Genomic DNA, 15,465 nt, shown 5'->3' on the forward strand with positions numbered 1-15,465 from the left:
AAATATGAAGCTACTACTTACTATAATTAATGCTCCGTTTGTCTCTGTTGGTCTGTTGGTCCTATATATGGTCAGTACATCCATACTGGCCTTATTATTAGCATTTTAGCAATACAGAGGGTTAGCTAAAGTAACGTAGCTCTTACTAATAATTCAAACAAGGATGTTTGTTTAACTTTATACCAATAGCAATTTTAAACATAGTTTGAATGTGTTTACTCGTAAAAGCAAGCGTGACTGTGATAATTATTATTAATGTAGACTTTACTATTTCTTTGCATTCCTTCCAATTCACTCCCTCTACTGTCTGTCTGCTCTCTCTCTCTCCCCCTCCTCTCTCTCTCTCTCTCTCTCTCTCTCTCTCTCTCTCTCTCTCTCTCTCTCTTTCTCCCTCTCCCTCTCTCTCTCTCTCTCCAGGAGCACTGCCTGATGGGTATTAAAGGTACAGTGAGGAGGAATCAAGATGGACACTTCATACATGCCAACATTGACCTGGACATTATCATATCTGAAGAGGTACTAGTGTGCTATATTTAGTAACAGTATTAATACTATAATCATCAAGCTGTGCTATATTTAGTAACATGATTCCATGTATTTTGTATATTAATAAGCTACCATTAATTATGAGTATATAATTAAAATTAATTATTTTATAATTACATGTATTTTGACAACATGTTTTGTCATCTCATGCGGATCTGATGTTATTATTATTATTATCATCATCAGTATATTATTATTATTATTATTCTTTTATATATTGTTTTATGGTGTATTGCTTGACAGATAATTAATAATTGAAAGTGGTTTTATTAAAACTGTTGTGTCTTTGTGGTACAGGTACATGTACACTTGTGGTGATGTGAGAGTGTACTTTAATCACATACATGTATGTACATGTACATGTATATGTATAAGATTCACGTAGATTTCATATAAATAATCACGTCCACATATATTGTATAGTCGGTTACTATGAAGACTTGTATAATACATATTAAGACTTATAATGTTTTTGTGCCATCTTACTCTTCCATAGACAGTTCTAAACCCGTATGGACAGTAGTACAGTCAAACCTGTCTATTCCGGACACCTTGGGACCAAACAAAACTGTCCTTATTATAGAGGTGTCCTTATTTTAGAGTGTCCACAATAGCAGGCTATACTGTATAAGCTAGTTGCTTCTTAATTCTGCTCTGCAACAAGAAATATAAGTGTGATATGTACATGTACATACATGCATGTACATCATAAACAGATTTGCTTATGATTATTAATGGGGTATGCATGTTTTTGTAGTAGATGGTGTGTTTGATTCTTGTTAATAAGTAGCTGTCTTGTCTCCTGTTTGTAGTGCGAGGTAGTTATTCAACTTGTTACTATTGTTGGTAGGTAGTTATGTGCTTTGGTGGAGTTCCTGACATTCTTTTAGTTATGTCATCTCTCTCTCTCTCTCTCTTTCTCTGTCTTTCTCTCTCTCGCTTCTTCTCTCTCTCCCTGTTTCTCTGTCTCTGTCTCCCTCCCTCTCTCCCTCTCTCTCTCCCTCTCTCTCTCCCCCTACAGCCAGAGATGGGTAATAATGATAAGCCAGAGGAGATATTCCATATCATTGAACACTTTTGTTTGGGTAGAAAGAGACTCCATTTATTCGGCAATGATGCCACTGTTAGACCAGGTAATTAAAACCAATTAATCAATTAATTTAATTAATTACATTAACCAATAATTAGATGAAATTTGTAGTATTACATGTCCATTAATTCATGCTATTTTCATATATAAGATACGTGTACATGTACATGTAGTTATTGTTTTTTAATTATCTTATTTATTTATTTATTTTTTATTTATTTGTTTATTTATTTATTCATTCATTTATTTATGTTTGCATTCATTTATCTATTTATTCATTTACTTATTTATTTATTTATTTATTTATTTATTTATCTTACTCATAGGTTGGCTAACACTGGGCCCAAACCTCTCCAGTTCCAATTATCACAAAGAATCATATCTTGCTAACTTCACTGACGAGAGTGGTGGCCCACTACTCAAATTTGACGAGACCATAGAAACACTTCGTCCAAAGACCCCGCCCCCTAAAGGGCGTGGCATCGGCCGAGGGGGCCTCAATGTGAACCCTGGGATGGGCGGAGTCGGTCGAGGACGTGGCAGCTACACATGACATATTAATAATTATTCTTTTTTAATTTTTAAAAACAATATTGAATCGGAAAAATTATACCCCAAAAAATTTGTTCAAAAATGGAGCATCTTATAAGACTTTGCTGCATTTGTAAAGCATAAGCTGCAGTTAGCTGCTCAATGATTAGCATTTTTCATGTGCCATACGTTGTAGAAGTTAATATGCAGAGGTGTGTCTCTTTATTATTGGTGGTGCTATATATAGTGGGTGATGTGGAGCCTAGGAGAAGTGAAGTCCTACCGCAAACCATGTCTTATCCTCCGATACAGGCTCTACACTTGCTGCTCCTTCTCTTCTTAATACCTTCTTCCATTGCTATTCCATACACTGAAGTTTGTCAGGGATTGTTCCGTAAAGTTCTTAGCGAAGATATTGAAGATGTAGAGCCAGTTGAGGCAGGAGTCATTGAATTGCAGCTCAACTCCACTCGGAAAGTTTTAAACGGAACTGAGCTCGTCTTTGTATGGAGTATGGATACTGTCCCTCGCTCGGAGTCTTTTGAAATCTTATTAAAATTTGATTGCTTCCATTTTGAGGTTAGCTTCTTATTGAACACTTTTTGCACACTTTTGCTGCTTTATTTATGAAAATAAATGATTTTCAGCAAGCAAAGCACAAAGTTAATGCTACATACCCCTCCAAAATTACCAGCTATACACTATATATTAGCAATTTTAAATCTTTCATAGGATTCATTGGTTCGATTTGGAGGGTCCTCATTTGGTAGAGTCAATCTGACATCACCGCTAGATTATAATTGTTCGGTTCTGACATGTTTTCGAATTCCCTTTTTTGGAAATGAGGCATACTACCGGATGTTTGGACCTTATCAAAGTCACCAAAAAAGCAACATTATAGAAGGTAATACAGTTAGTCCTGTCTATTCCAGACACCTTGGGGCCCAATAATACCCTAGCTCCTGATCATATGAACCCGTTCTTATTTCAGAGGTTCATTAATACACATTACTATTGTATTGGGACTGATACTACCCCTCCTCATTATAGAGGCCTCCTTATTATGTAGAACCAATATGATTTTTGTATAGCTAAGAAATTGCCTAATATCATGTACCCAATTTCCAAAATAAACTTAATCATCATATTTTTAGTCACTTTTGTTCAACGACTTGTGACCAAAAATTTATCAATATTTTTATGATTATATTTCTTTATTTTTGCCTCAGTATAGTCACTGGCGCTAATTCTAATTGCATCCAATTCTTAGCAAAATTTTCACTTTAGTACTAATGTGTGTGTGTGTGTGTGTCATTTTGAACTAAAAGTTCATCGCTGGTTGAGTGTATCAGTATAGTACACTGTCTAGTTCCAATTATTGTACTAATTATTATAATGACATGCTACCATCTCATTCCATTCATTGGTGTACATTCCTATTGACCTCTTTGATGTCCCTCTCAATCCATTAATGATAATATACACTGCAGCAGTTTCCCACTATCTTCCTTTATGACTATATGTAACTATTTTCAATTTCTCCTTTGATTCTCTCTCACCCCATCCCCCCCTCTCTCTCTCCCTCTTTCTCCCTCTCTTTCTCTCTCTCTCTCTTTCTTTCTTCCTCCAGTATCTAGTAGTCCCGGTCCCTCCTCCACTACAATCCCTACTGATGGTAAGTAGTTCTACTCTACACTTCAGTCTGTTATTGATATAAATGGTTTCTGGTTTAATCTGTTATTATAATCCTTCCTAGGCACCTCCTCTGTGTATTCCTCTGTCTCCTACTCCACATTCCTTGAAGATGATGAATTTGATGATGACTTCTATGCTACAAAATTCACAATATCATCACCTTCTACTTCCATGCCATACACTAATACAAAGACACCACTGCATAATCCTCCTAGTGCTACTACTAGTATTGATAGAGTCATTGAAGGGACTTTTACTAGTGGTAGTTATTCTTCTGTCTCTTCCGATGCTGTTCAATCCACGATGAGTTCAAGGTTGACATCATCTGTTTCTATACTGACACCAATTGAGAGTGGATCAGTTCAAGGATCAGGAAATCAGACACAAGATTATACAAGTGAGACTATCATTTACTTATTGCATAGTGACCTCTTTTTTTCCTTTTCTCTCTCCCTCTAACTTTTTTACCCTCTCTCCCTCTCTCTCCATGCATATTCCCTCATATACATTCACACTGTGTACAGATCAAGTTATTTTTGCAGTAGTTTCATCAATAATTTTAACTACAACACTAATTGTGTGTGGAATGGTTGCATGGACAACTGCCAGAAAATGCCTTTCAAGAAAGAAGTAAGCACACACACACACACACACACACATAATAATTTCACACTTGGAATCATAAATAGCTAAGGCACATGATAACCTACCACTATGGGACATTACCTATACATGAACATCAAAGATTTTAGATTATAGTAATAGTGGAGTTGACTTAACCAAGCCACTCCTATAAGACATGTTACTACTATGTTATGCTTACCATTTTCTGTAGAAATGAAGTCATGAGCTTATAGCTTAAAATTTTATACCCAGTCATCCTTAAAATTTATACAAGCGGTTATACATAGGAAGTGATTTCATGTTATATTATAGTAAATACCCTATTTTTGTTTATTATCAATTAAGCTTTTATTATCAAACCTTGCTTATAAGCTGCTCCGTATGAATGTAAGACGTATGTACATGTACTTTGTATGTATATGCATCTTGTTTTTGTTAGCTGTTATGCAGGCTATGAGAAAGGAGTGCACTGTTTGTTATGATAGTTGCATATTATCTGAACTATTTAATTGTTTTATAAATCTTTCCTTCATTACAGTATCAATTATAATAATAAATAATACTGATAATGACACTCACTGTACAGTCTGTGTGTTTGTTCCATTACTGATCATCATCCTCCGTTCATTCATTATAGAAGTGACATTCAAAAAGAGATTGATCTGTACAGGACTTCAATGGCATTTCACTGAATGTGCATTAATGCAGTTTTGCAGTTCAATTTGCAGCCAATGCAGTTTTTGCTAATAATAATAAAACTTGTACTATATAGCTCTGATGTACTGACTACCATTGTACCATATAGTAATGAATAATGTTTCTTGTATTTAATGAAGAGAAATCATAAAAGCATGGAGAGGTGGTTTGTTAGGAGGCATAGCTGTTAGGCCATTTCCTTCTCATTTGTGGTCCCTTGGGAGCATCGTAATGATTCCCTGCTAATGTTTATTAAGAAACTCATGAATAATTCATGAGTTGAGCCATGCTCTCTCTATATATATATATCACTGTGCAGTCTGCCTGATTTCAGTTGTACTGATTTTTAATTACCTCTTTCTCTTTTTTAGGATTGCTAAAGAGATCCAAGAAAATTTGGGAAAAGTAAGTAGAGAGAGGCAACTTAATTATTTTTAAATATTATAATTATAATTTATTTTTTCCTATATAGACTGAGCTTCTTCTTGTCCATGTCACCCCCTCTCCATCACTCTACACTATCATCTCACCTCTCCAGACATTCACTGCCTCATATAATGACACCAGCAATGACTCCAAATCCGACATTAAAGACACCACCACATCATCATCACCATCATCATCAGCAATACCATCACCTCCAGTTTCCCCCACATCATCAGACAACCTTTTCACCAGTAAAACAGACTCATTTATCTCACACAGAATATCAACAAAACCAGTTAATACTTCAATGTCTACTGACACTCTCTCCTCATATGATAGCTGCTCTATAGAAGTCACAGAGACTGCAGCTTTAAAAAGACATTTACCAGCAAGTACACCCCAGCCTACAGCCTTGCCTCCTGTAGAGTTGCTTCAGTTGGAGCTGGAGCCTGGCCACACTTCATCAAGTTCAGACTGGTCATCTTCAGGTAGCTGCATTACTTATTATAAAGTTTTTGAAAGAAGGAGGGATAGAGTGGAAGGAGAGGTTGATATCAGTGGAGATAAGACTTGTAGTACTTACTCTGATCGCGACGATCATCATCATCATCATCATCATCGTTATAGTTTGCTAGATCATTTTTCTTCATCTCAAACTACTGGACACACTTACATTCAGGACTGCAACAGTTTTAACAGCTCCTGTAGTTGAAATTAACTGGGAGATCTTGTTATTATAATAATCATTGACAATTCATATCATTTATTCATTTCAAATCAATTATTATTATTCAAAGTTATATAATTTTATTGAGCTTAGTTAACTACCCACGTGTTAACACGTGACAGGGTCTAGGCGAGGTGGAGTTAGATTAATAGCAGCTCAATCAGCAAAAAGTGAATAATAATCAGGAAGTTTTTCAGCTATTTTATCCCTGGATGGCATTTGATATTGACATTTCAAATGAAAATCATCATACAGTGAGCCCTTCATTTAAAGGGATGGTGAGAGAGACAGGAGAGAGAAGAAAGCTATCACAAGAATTCCAAGAACCACTTAATCCCTTTCTTTTATAGGCAACTATTAACCTGTTAAAAAAATGTATTGTACAAATTCATTTTGTACATTTTTCATTGAATTTGACCCTTCATCATCACTGTTGCGGAAATGTTGGCTGCAAGTCGGAGCACGGCAAACACTGAAGTGTAAGCATTTAGATCTTCTGTAGTATGCATCATAGTATCAGAGTATTATTAGCATGATGTTTGATTGAACAATAAATTTAATGACCAGAAATGAGCAACATGGTTGCTGGGGCGTATCTAGAAATATGAGAGGAGGGGTGCTGAGGGCGCGCGAAGCGCGCCGCGATTTTGGCCACACCCACTTTTACGGCAGTAAAACGGCCTTTTCCTGCATTTTTGTCAATTGCGGGTGGGGCCAAGATCATTTCAAGCATACTGCCATGCGAGCTGCCATGTTACTGGTACTCTGAATTCTGATTGCTCCTTAAAGCACTGGAAACTGCTGAAACTATGATCAGGGGGCTAGATAACTTTGTTAGGAGGCTTGGTAGTGATGCAAGAGTCCAGGATTTGAGTAATTTTTTCTGAGCTCAGCCATGAGGGGGGTGCTCAAGCCCCCTCGGCCCCCCCCCTAAATACGCCTCTGGGTTGTATATAATTCTTTTTCAACTGAAGGTTACCCCTTGGATTAATTAGTTTGCTGCATTCACTTAGCTTTAATTGGAACTAAATTTCCAGGGAATTTTAGTACATAAAGTTTTACTAGAATAACACTGATTGATAAAGGAATTTAGACTATTCGCATTTTGCACCGTATGATTAATGCTGATTAATGTCCACGTAATGCATACATAATATGTTGCTATTAATAGTACATCATGTGAATTATGTCATAAGATAAAGTCCCACATTACCTTTTTAATCATATGATTAATGATTGAGGTGTACGTAATGTTGCTATTATTAGCGGCATTACGGTGCACTATGATGTCATAGCTAAACTCCTATATAATTGCTTCTACTGCCGCAACTATCACTCAAAAATCAATAGTGCAATGGCTCATTGTGCTGAGAAAGACACAAATAATGGAGAAGGAGTCCAACTTGTTGCTGTTATTGGTGGTGGATTAGTTGGTCCCTTGCAGGCATTGTATCTAGCTCGGAATGGATTAAAAGTTTACCTTTTTGAATCGAAAAAAGACATAAGGAAATCAGACTCGGGGGCTGGTAGGAGCATTAACTTGACTATTAGTACCAGGGGAATTGAAGCACTTGAAGCTATTGGATTAAGACATGTTCTTTCCGAGGCTGTTCCAGTATATGGTAGAATGAAGCACTCATTGGACGGGACAACATCCACAATGAATTACAGTTCAAAAGGAGAGGCCATTCACTCCATTAACAGGCTGAAGTTAAATCAAGCTCTGCTTGAAGCTGCTGAACGTGACTCTAACATCACACTTCACTTTGAACACAAACTCCATCATGCCGATCTCAAGAAGCAGTTGCTTACTTTTAAAACCCCCGAGGGTGAGAAAGAAGTGACAGTTGGTTTCACGTTTGGGTGTGATGGCACTTTCTCAACAGTCAGAGATCAAATGCTGAAATCAGGAGGATTCAATTACTCCTTCAGTCAAGAGTGCATCGAGCATGGTTATAAAGAGCTTCGTATGAAACCTCACACTAATGATGCCCACCAAGAAGAATTTGCAATGACTCCTGATCGCCTCCATCTTTGGCCACGTCAGGAATTCACAATGGTAGCTCTACCTAATCCTGATAAGAGCTTCACCCTTGCTCTTTTTATGCCTTTTGATAAGTTTGAAACCATAGCATCTGAGGAAAAGCTACTGCCTTTCTTTGAAGAACACTTTCCTGACTCTATTGACAAGATAGGGAAAGAAGAGCTAGTGAATGATTTTAAAAGGAATCCCACTGGGTCCCTGTACTCCATCAAGTGCAATTCATACTATCATTGCTCCGCCGTTTTGTTAGGAGATGCTGCCCATGCAGTCGTCCCATTTTTTGGGCAGGGAACAAACGCTGGCATGGAGGACTGCCTCATTTTTGATGAACGTCTGAAGGAACTCAAGAAAGTAGGGGGAAAAGGAGGAAGAATTGGACTAGATGATCTTAAAGCTGCAGCTAAAGCTTATTCTGATGACAGGTGGGAGGATGGCCAAGCAATAGCAGATCTTTCAATGATTAATTATGAAGAATTGAAATCTCCCCAAAAGCACCCATTTGATGAGTCTCTATATAATATGGTTGCGTTCACCAGGAAGCCATATCGTGAGGCTTTGAAGAAGAAAAGGAATAAGACAGAATGATTTTGTTGATTTTGTTTCGTATAATACCAAGTATTGATTATGACGGTATTTTGCCTTTTTATTTTATTGATAGTATTTCTAACTGTTATTGATTTTAATGCTTACTATTTTGCTGCTACTTATTATTGTCTTTAAATGTTGTTGTTTTTATCTTTGTTTTTAAAAATTTACTATCAAATAATGCAAATTTTAAATTATGCAATTAAGATTTAGTGTTTTGCCGCCAGCTATTTTTCCAACTAAGTATCATCTTGTAAAAGTATAACTTTAGGTGGCAGATTAGGCTTTAATTTTGCTATTATCAGGCATAATGATATCTACATGCTAGCTTAGCTTAATGTCCTCTAAACAGTTTATTTAATAAATCTCAAGTTGACATAATGTTGTCTATGCAGTTCAATGATTCTTGGAATAGCACTTAGCTAGAGGTATAACTTTCTTGGAATCGTAACATATAGACTAATAATGCTTCTGCTTCATGTATAGCGGTATAGCACTACACGGCATACAATGCATTTCTGTTGATTCATTCATTTCTCACCGGATATCAACCAAGCCACTCTCTCCACTGATGTTCTATGATTGGCTGTGGCTGATAGTGACAGGGCATTTGTCAGCTTTATAGAGCCAACTCTGCAGATATCACATCATATCTGCTGAGTTGCTGGCCCTGCAGATGTTGTTCCTTTATCTGCTGATCTGGCCCTGTTGTGCTCGGCTTTTTCTGCTGAGTTGGCCCTGATTGTGTATTTTTCCAGCTGGTACCAATACTTGTATTACCCAGAACCAATTTAATCATTGTAATTGCACTATGTACAGTTGCATTCAATAATAAGTGAAGGGTATAATAGCTCAGACTGTGAACATGATGATACATTGATACCTAATGCTTGAATGACATTACTACTGTGTGAGACCTTAAGGCTTGCTAGCTGCCACAATAATATACAAATATATAGTGTATTGTGTCAGCTATAAAGTATGCTTCTCCTGGTTTTTGAAGGGACAACTTTCAGATAATTATTATACACAAGAACATAAATATTAGCTGATGCAGCGTCCCATGTGGAAACACGTGGGTAGGTAAGTACGCATGCTCGGTATTGTGAGCACGCGGGGTGGTACTTTTGAAGAAACAAGATGTCGAAAAGAGGTAAGGAAACTGAATCCATTGTAATCCATTGTTAAGGATACGTAGAGAGGGAGGACTTTAGGCCTTTAACACTGTATTTTAATTGTACTAGCATTTAAAAGTACAATAAAAGACATTTTTATTATGGTATAACAATTATTGTTTCTAGTTTCATTTTATTTTTATTATTAATTTTTTAGCTGCTAAGGGATCTGCTGGTTCCAAGTTCCGTATGGCCCTTGGTCTTCCAGTGGGTGCTGTTATAAACTGTGCTGATAACACCGGGGCTAAGAACCTCTACATTATAGCAGTGAAAGGTATCAAGGGTCGTCTGAACCGTCTGCCAGCAGCTGGGGCTGGTGATCTGGTACTGGCTACTGTTAAGAAAGGAAAACCTGAATTAAGAAAGAAAGGTAACAGAGTGTGTGTTATTAGTAGAGGTGGGCGATACGATACCAAAGTACTCATATATCCGATACCAAGTACTCGATACCAAATCCTGGTATTGAGTAGTGAGTAACCACGCCCCACCACACCTATTTTTGACGTCATAATTATAGCCACACCGTTCAATAATTACAAAATGGTGGCTTACTTCACTCAGTTTTATTAATAACTAATTATAACTTATTTGTGCTTGCGCAATAGCTGACTACTCATTCACTACTCAATACCATCGATACTGATACTCAGGCTACTTGGTATCGGTATCGATTCAAAATTTCTGGTATCGCCCACCTCTAGTTATTAGTTACAATTAGTGGGTGTGTGATGAATTTTTAATATAAAGTTTTTGTTAACGGCTTAAGGCGTGTGAAATTGCTTTATGTACATCAAAATGTCAGAAGAGATATTTTATCTCCTCCATTTAACAGACAATGACCTCCAGATAAAGGAGACCTCTATATAATATATAACATACAAAGTGTCCTTTACCTAGTGGTTGTACTAGTAACTTTATTATTCCAAATTTTTAGTTTGTGTTCAATTGTTATTTTCTTTCCTTATAGTAATGCCAGCTGTTGTTATCAGGCAGAGGAAACCTTATCGTAGAAAAGACGGAGTATTCCTTTATTTTGAAGGTAATTTTGTCCTACACAGTTCCACTGTTTAACTATGTACATTTTAAACATGCTAATTTGTTATCGTTTGTTTTTTGTTCTTTTCTCTATCAGATAATGCTGGTGTTATTGTGAATGTCAAAGGAGAAATGAAAGGTATGACTCATCACATTTTAAGATTTGATGTACATGCTATGCAGAAAGTTTTAGTTGATCCCGACTTCAACTTTTCAGGTCATGAGCATTAAAAAACAAGCCAATTTCTGAAAAAATACTGTGTAGAAAGTTTGAGCTGATTCCGAATTCAATTTTTCAAGTTACAGCCATTTTAAGAAAATGCCAAAATTCTGGCCCATTGTTTTTTAATGGCTCCGAAGTCATGCCAAATTTTTATTACATTTTTTTATACATATTGATGTCCTTATGCTGTGTAGAAAGTTTGAGCTGATTCTGAGTTCACATTTTTTCAATAGGCCAATTTTTGGAAAATATCCAATGCTATAGTCCATGGTTTTTCTCAGAAAAATGGCTCCAAAATCATCTCTCATTTTTATTACAATATCTGATACTCGCATTCAGTCATTATTATTATTATTATTTCATTATTATTGATTAGGTTCAACAGTAGCTGGTCCAGTGGCTAAGGAATGTGCTGATATTTGGCCGAGGATTGCTTCTAATGCCAGCAGTATTGCATAAGAGAACTTAACTTTAATATTATTATTATTATTAATTCTTTTGTCATAATAGCAATAATTATTATGATATTAATGTTGGAGATATTTCACAAGAGCTTTTGTAGAGTAGTGAGGAAGTTTATGTTGAGCTCTAAGTTGCTATAATCTGCATAATTTTGGTTTTTGATTTAAATTTTTGCTGAAATTTCAAAAAGGAATTCAATCATGTTAAGCATATCTAAAAATAACAAAAAGTCTAAATAGCATCAACCAAATTATAAAATTAGATTTCAGCCTCCCTTTTGTACAATTTTTTCAGTGTTTCGTGTATTCTTTCTTTCGCCAGTTCTGTGCTAAATGCTTTTGCATCACTTTGTGTGAAACTAGAATCATCAACAATGTAATCAGGAAAGAGCACAGAGAAATTGAGACAACCGAATCCTTCAGTTTCTGAATGAACTTGTGGTTTTACTACGAGTAACTTCAAAAGGGCACGCATTGCATATACATTTCGAGCTGCTTTAGATATTGGTACCTTCTTCCATTTGTTGCCAGACCAAACTTCTATCTTATCATGTTCCATCTCCTTCTTTATAAACTCAAGCAATAATGCAATGTATCCAGCTACGACTGGAGCTGCAAATGATGTACCTGAAGAGGCATGGCTGGTTTTAACACATTGGACTTGAGCAAGAAAATCCAATTCCCTTCCAGCAGAGTTATATCTAGCACGATTATAAAATCCATCTCCTCTCCCAACAACAATGATATTGCCATTTCGACCAGGATAGTAAATTGAATTTTGCTGGCTGAAACCACAATTACCAGCAGCAAAAACAATTATCTTACCAGCTTTGACTGCTTTATCAAATGCTGTACATAGACCAAGATAGAAAATAGGGAATGAAACAGAGCATGAAATGACATCAATTGTATCCTCAGATTTGCAGTCATTGAAAATATCAGTCACTGAATTTACACTAGAATTTTGAGTGTTGTGACTGAGGTTGAGACACAATATTTGACATTCTGAAGATATTTTTCGTAACACCATAGCACATTTGTTGCCATGTAAATCTTTAGGAAGAGGCTGCCAATCAAACATTTCAATTGACCCTGAACTTTGCGCAACTTTATTAAATCGATCGATTATTCCAACACAAATATTTTTCCCCTTAAGATCATGAAACTTCCCACTTCTTTCCTCGGCACTAATTATGTCGTCTTCAACATTACCTTTTCCAGTAATGCTATGACCACAAACTATATTGGCCAACTTCTGGATTAAAAAGCTTGGCTTCATCTCTAAAAGTGATAATATAATTTGCTCACCATCTCCATATCCAAGCTGTGGATCATGTGATCCATTACCTTCATTAACTATGAGCTCACAGATCACATAAGTGTGTAAATGAGCGCTTTTTTGATCGAGTTTAGAATTTTTAACTATGTAATTGATCATTTTTTGAATGATCGAAATCGAATCTTCTTCTTCATTTCTTTCCTTCATGATAGAATTAATACGAGAGACTAGTAAAGAGATAAGACCTACAACTCTAGCAGCTGCAATACCACAGTCCCTTGGTAATTCTACTTCTTTCCCATTATATTTGATTAGTCTTGCTGGTCGAGTTTTGAAGTCTATGGACACATCAATTTCTCTGCCTTTTGGTCCAGTCCCAGCCACCCCCACAGAGATAACTGTACCCAAAGCAGCAGGAAAAACTACATCGCTTCCTTCTCTTCCAGCAGCACAAACAATGATTATACCATCATTTGTGGCTTCATATATCTCCTTCATTTCATCCTCCATGTATTGACCACCATATGGTATTAGGACCACAAGGTTGTCATAATTTCCTTTCCCTTCATTCCAGATTAACTTCAGCTGCTTAAGAGCTTTTGCAGTAGCACCATTAACAATGAATCCATCAGGGTCTGTCGTTTGGCATACAATAAACTCAGATGTTTTTGTGTAGTCGTGTATAATCCAAGGAGAAGTGATCCAATGATCGTAGGTTTTCTCAGACTTCTGACTCTTATCTTCAGGACTTAGAGCTGCTAGATGTTGCTCAATAACTTTGATAGGCCTATATCTTCCATGATCTGAGTTAAGAAAAGGGCATTTGTTAAGGCCGCTATACCCTAAAGTAGCAATTAAGATACGGTCACCTTTAAAATGATCACCATATACTGGTAGAGGCTGATAGACATTTGAGATGCCACAGCAACTTCCAAACATAATGTGTGGGCTCTTGTGTGAGGTTGTCTCTATGCAATTCAACCGATTAAGTATATTACAATCATTAAAATTTAATCGCACCAAGTTAATGTTTTGAAATTCTATGCGATAATCCTGAAGGAACTTTTTGACAAATTCACGTTTGACTTCGTCATTGCATCCCCACCACCATTGTTCTCACAGGCAACATTTAGTGTGTTTATGCTCAAGGACGATTTCAAAGATACAATTTCTGCAGGTATGCTGACTCTGCTCGTGCCATCAAAATGAGCAACAGTGACTTCCACTATGTTCAACATCTCATCCACATTAGGGCCGTTTAATACTGCCAGTATCCAGAGAGGGAACACTATGTTACAGATCTCATGCACGTCAAATGAAACAAGCGAAAATGTCTCATAAGAAAAAAAGGTGCCAGGTTGATTTTTAAATCTATAGCATGACACGATCTTTGCAAAATTTTTCCTTGCCTGCATTCTTTTCGCAATATAATCCCATATCCTGTAGCAAGTCACCTTGTCGACAAAATGGTGTTCTTTTGGTAAGTAGGAAAAATCTAGGATGTCATCTCTAGGAATATCTTTGATATCATCCATTGAGATCTCTCTGATCTAGATCTACTTGCTAGATTTGATACTGCTGTGGTAAAGCGAGGTCGCCGGATCTATAGAGCGAGACAATAGATTATATAGACCCTATAGGGGAGCTAATTTCTGCAAGTAATTATTGCATTGCGGTATCCACCCACACTCATAATTTGGACGGCAATATACAGTGTAGCTACATGAGGAAACAAGGAACAAGAGGCAGAGCTTGCATGAGTGGCAATACATGCCAGTAACAGTGAAAAATAAAGCCCAGAATGTCTCCAGGAAAAAAAGCTTCATTGCACTTGAAGTGACTTGTCCACAAAGGCTGCTTTGGCCTCCTATCCATTGGTTTTGCCATCCAGCAGGAGAATTTCGAAAAATTTTCATTAAAGAATGCGAATAGGGTACGGATTATTAATTATTATTACTTATTAGATTATTAATTCTTTTGTCATAATAGCAACAATTATTATGATACGCGAGAGTTATAAATGTGTCAACTGACATCTTTGATCAAAATTAATGATAACTGATTGAAATGAATCTCTTAAGTGACTGAGGTCAGTTATTTCTAATAGATCATTCCTTATGCTCTAAAACTGGTGTTGCTGCTGACAGCTCAACTAATGACTGCTTATTACTAGCACTGGGGGTACTACTGTTCAGGACCTAATGATAATGATAATGATAAATAATTTTAAAAGTGTGAGAAGTGACTTGCTTTAGTAAACTTCTCAAGGACTATCTCTTTGATATTTCTTGGCCACAATGGACCCTGTACTGAGCCATCTCTCCTAAT

The 15,465-nt window shown here is 36.6% G+C and overlaps 4 protein-coding genes and 1 pseudogene across 4 annotated transcripts in view; 4 read left to right on the forward strand and 1 right to left on the reverse strand.

Moving 5' to 3' along the window:
- Window positions 1-2,258, forward strand: part of LOC100635916 (methyltransferase-like protein 14 homolog) — a 7,042-nt gene extending 4,784 nt beyond the window's left edge. Inside the window, exons 10-12 of the mRNA XM_003389640.3 lie at window positions 418-516; window positions 1,568-1,679; window positions 1,963-2,258. Of these exons, the coding sequence (XP_003389688.1) occupies window positions 418-516; window positions 1,568-1,679; window positions 1,963-2,189 (438 nt within the window). The 3' untranslated portion in view covers window positions 2,190-2,258. The remainder of the gene's footprint in view (window positions 1-417; window positions 517-1,567; window positions 1,680-1,962) is intronic.
- A 77-nt stretch (window positions 2,259-2,335) lies between these two features.
- On the forward strand, window positions 2,336-6,404 carry LOC109585767 (uncharacterized serine-rich protein C215.13-like). Its single transcript, XM_020001883.1, has 7 exons — window positions 2,336-2,746; window positions 2,900-3,071; window positions 3,798-3,842; window positions 3,924-4,259; window positions 4,387-4,492; window positions 5,554-5,587; window positions 5,655-6,404. Exons 1-7 carry the CDS (start codon window positions 2,372-2,374, stop codon window positions 6,318-6,320), a joined length of 1,734 nt encoding a protein of 577 aa, XP_019857442.1. The 5' UTR covers window positions 2,336-2,371; the 3' UTR covers window positions 6,321-6,404.
- Window positions 6,405-7,280: 876 nt separating this feature from the next.
- LOC100636045 (kynurenine 3-monooxygenase pseudogene) lies at window positions 7,281-9,158 on the forward strand (annotated as a pseudogene).
- An 864-nt stretch (window positions 9,159-10,022) lies between these two features.
- LOC100635707 (60S ribosomal protein L23) lies at window positions 10,023-12,052 on the forward strand. Its single transcript, XM_003389639.3, has 5 exons — window positions 10,023-10,117; window positions 10,297-10,509; window positions 11,107-11,178; window positions 11,272-11,313; window positions 11,774-12,052. Exons 1-5 carry the CDS (start codon window positions 10,105-10,107, stop codon window positions 11,854-11,856), a joined length of 423 nt encoding a protein of 140 aa, XP_003389687.1. The 5' UTR covers window positions 10,023-10,104; the 3' UTR covers window positions 11,857-12,052.
- A 3,094-nt stretch (window positions 12,053-15,146) lies between these two features.
- Window positions 15,147-15,465, reverse strand: part of LOC109585772 (schlafen-like protein 1) — an 11,305-nt gene continuing 10,986 nt past the window's right edge. The window contains exons 7-8 of the mRNA XM_020001890.1: window positions 15,388-15,465; window positions 15,147-15,335 (exon numbers count right to left, since the gene is read on the reverse strand). Coding sequence (XP_019857449.1) covers window positions 15,246-15,335; window positions 15,388-15,465 — 168 coding nt within the window. The 3' untranslated portion in view covers window positions 15,147-15,245. The remainder of the gene's footprint in view (window positions 15,336-15,387) is intronic.

Source organism: Amphimedon queenslandica, unplaced genomic scaffold, assembly GCF_000090795.2.
Source record: "Amphimedon queenslandica unplaced genomic scaffold, v1.1 AMPQUscaffold_13012, whole genome shotgun sequence".
Classification (NCBI taxonomy): domain Eukaryota; kingdom Metazoa; phylum Porifera; class Demospongiae; order Haplosclerida; family Niphatidae; genus Amphimedon; species Amphimedon queenslandica.

What these genes read in the sequence shown, in the direction of transcription:
- LOC109585767 (XM_020001883.1), top strand. Translation starts at nt 2,372, where the DNA reads ATGCAGAGGTGTGTCTCTTTATTATTGGTGGTGCTATATATAGTGGGT. An exon ending in AAAAAGCAACATTATAGAAG is followed by an intron (nt 3,072 to 3,797) that starts GTAATACAGTTA and finishes TTCTTCCTCCAG; the next exon opens with TATCTAGTAGTCCCGGTCCC. An exon ending in TCAGACACAAGATTATACAA is followed by an intron (nt 4,260 to 4,386) that starts GTGAGACTATCA and finishes CACTGTGTACAG; the next exon opens with ATCAAGTTATTTTTGCAGTA.
- LOC100635707 (XM_003389639.3), top strand. An exon ending in ACCTGAATTAAGAAAGAAAG is followed by an intron (nt 10,510 to 11,106) that starts GTAACAGAGTGT and finishes CTTTCCTTATAG; the next exon opens with TAATGCCAGCTGTTGTTATC. An exon ending in AGTATTCCTTTATTTTGAAG is followed by an intron (nt 11,179 to 11,271) that starts GTAATTTTGTCC and finishes TTTCTCTATCAG; the next exon opens with ATAATGCTGGTGTTATTGTG.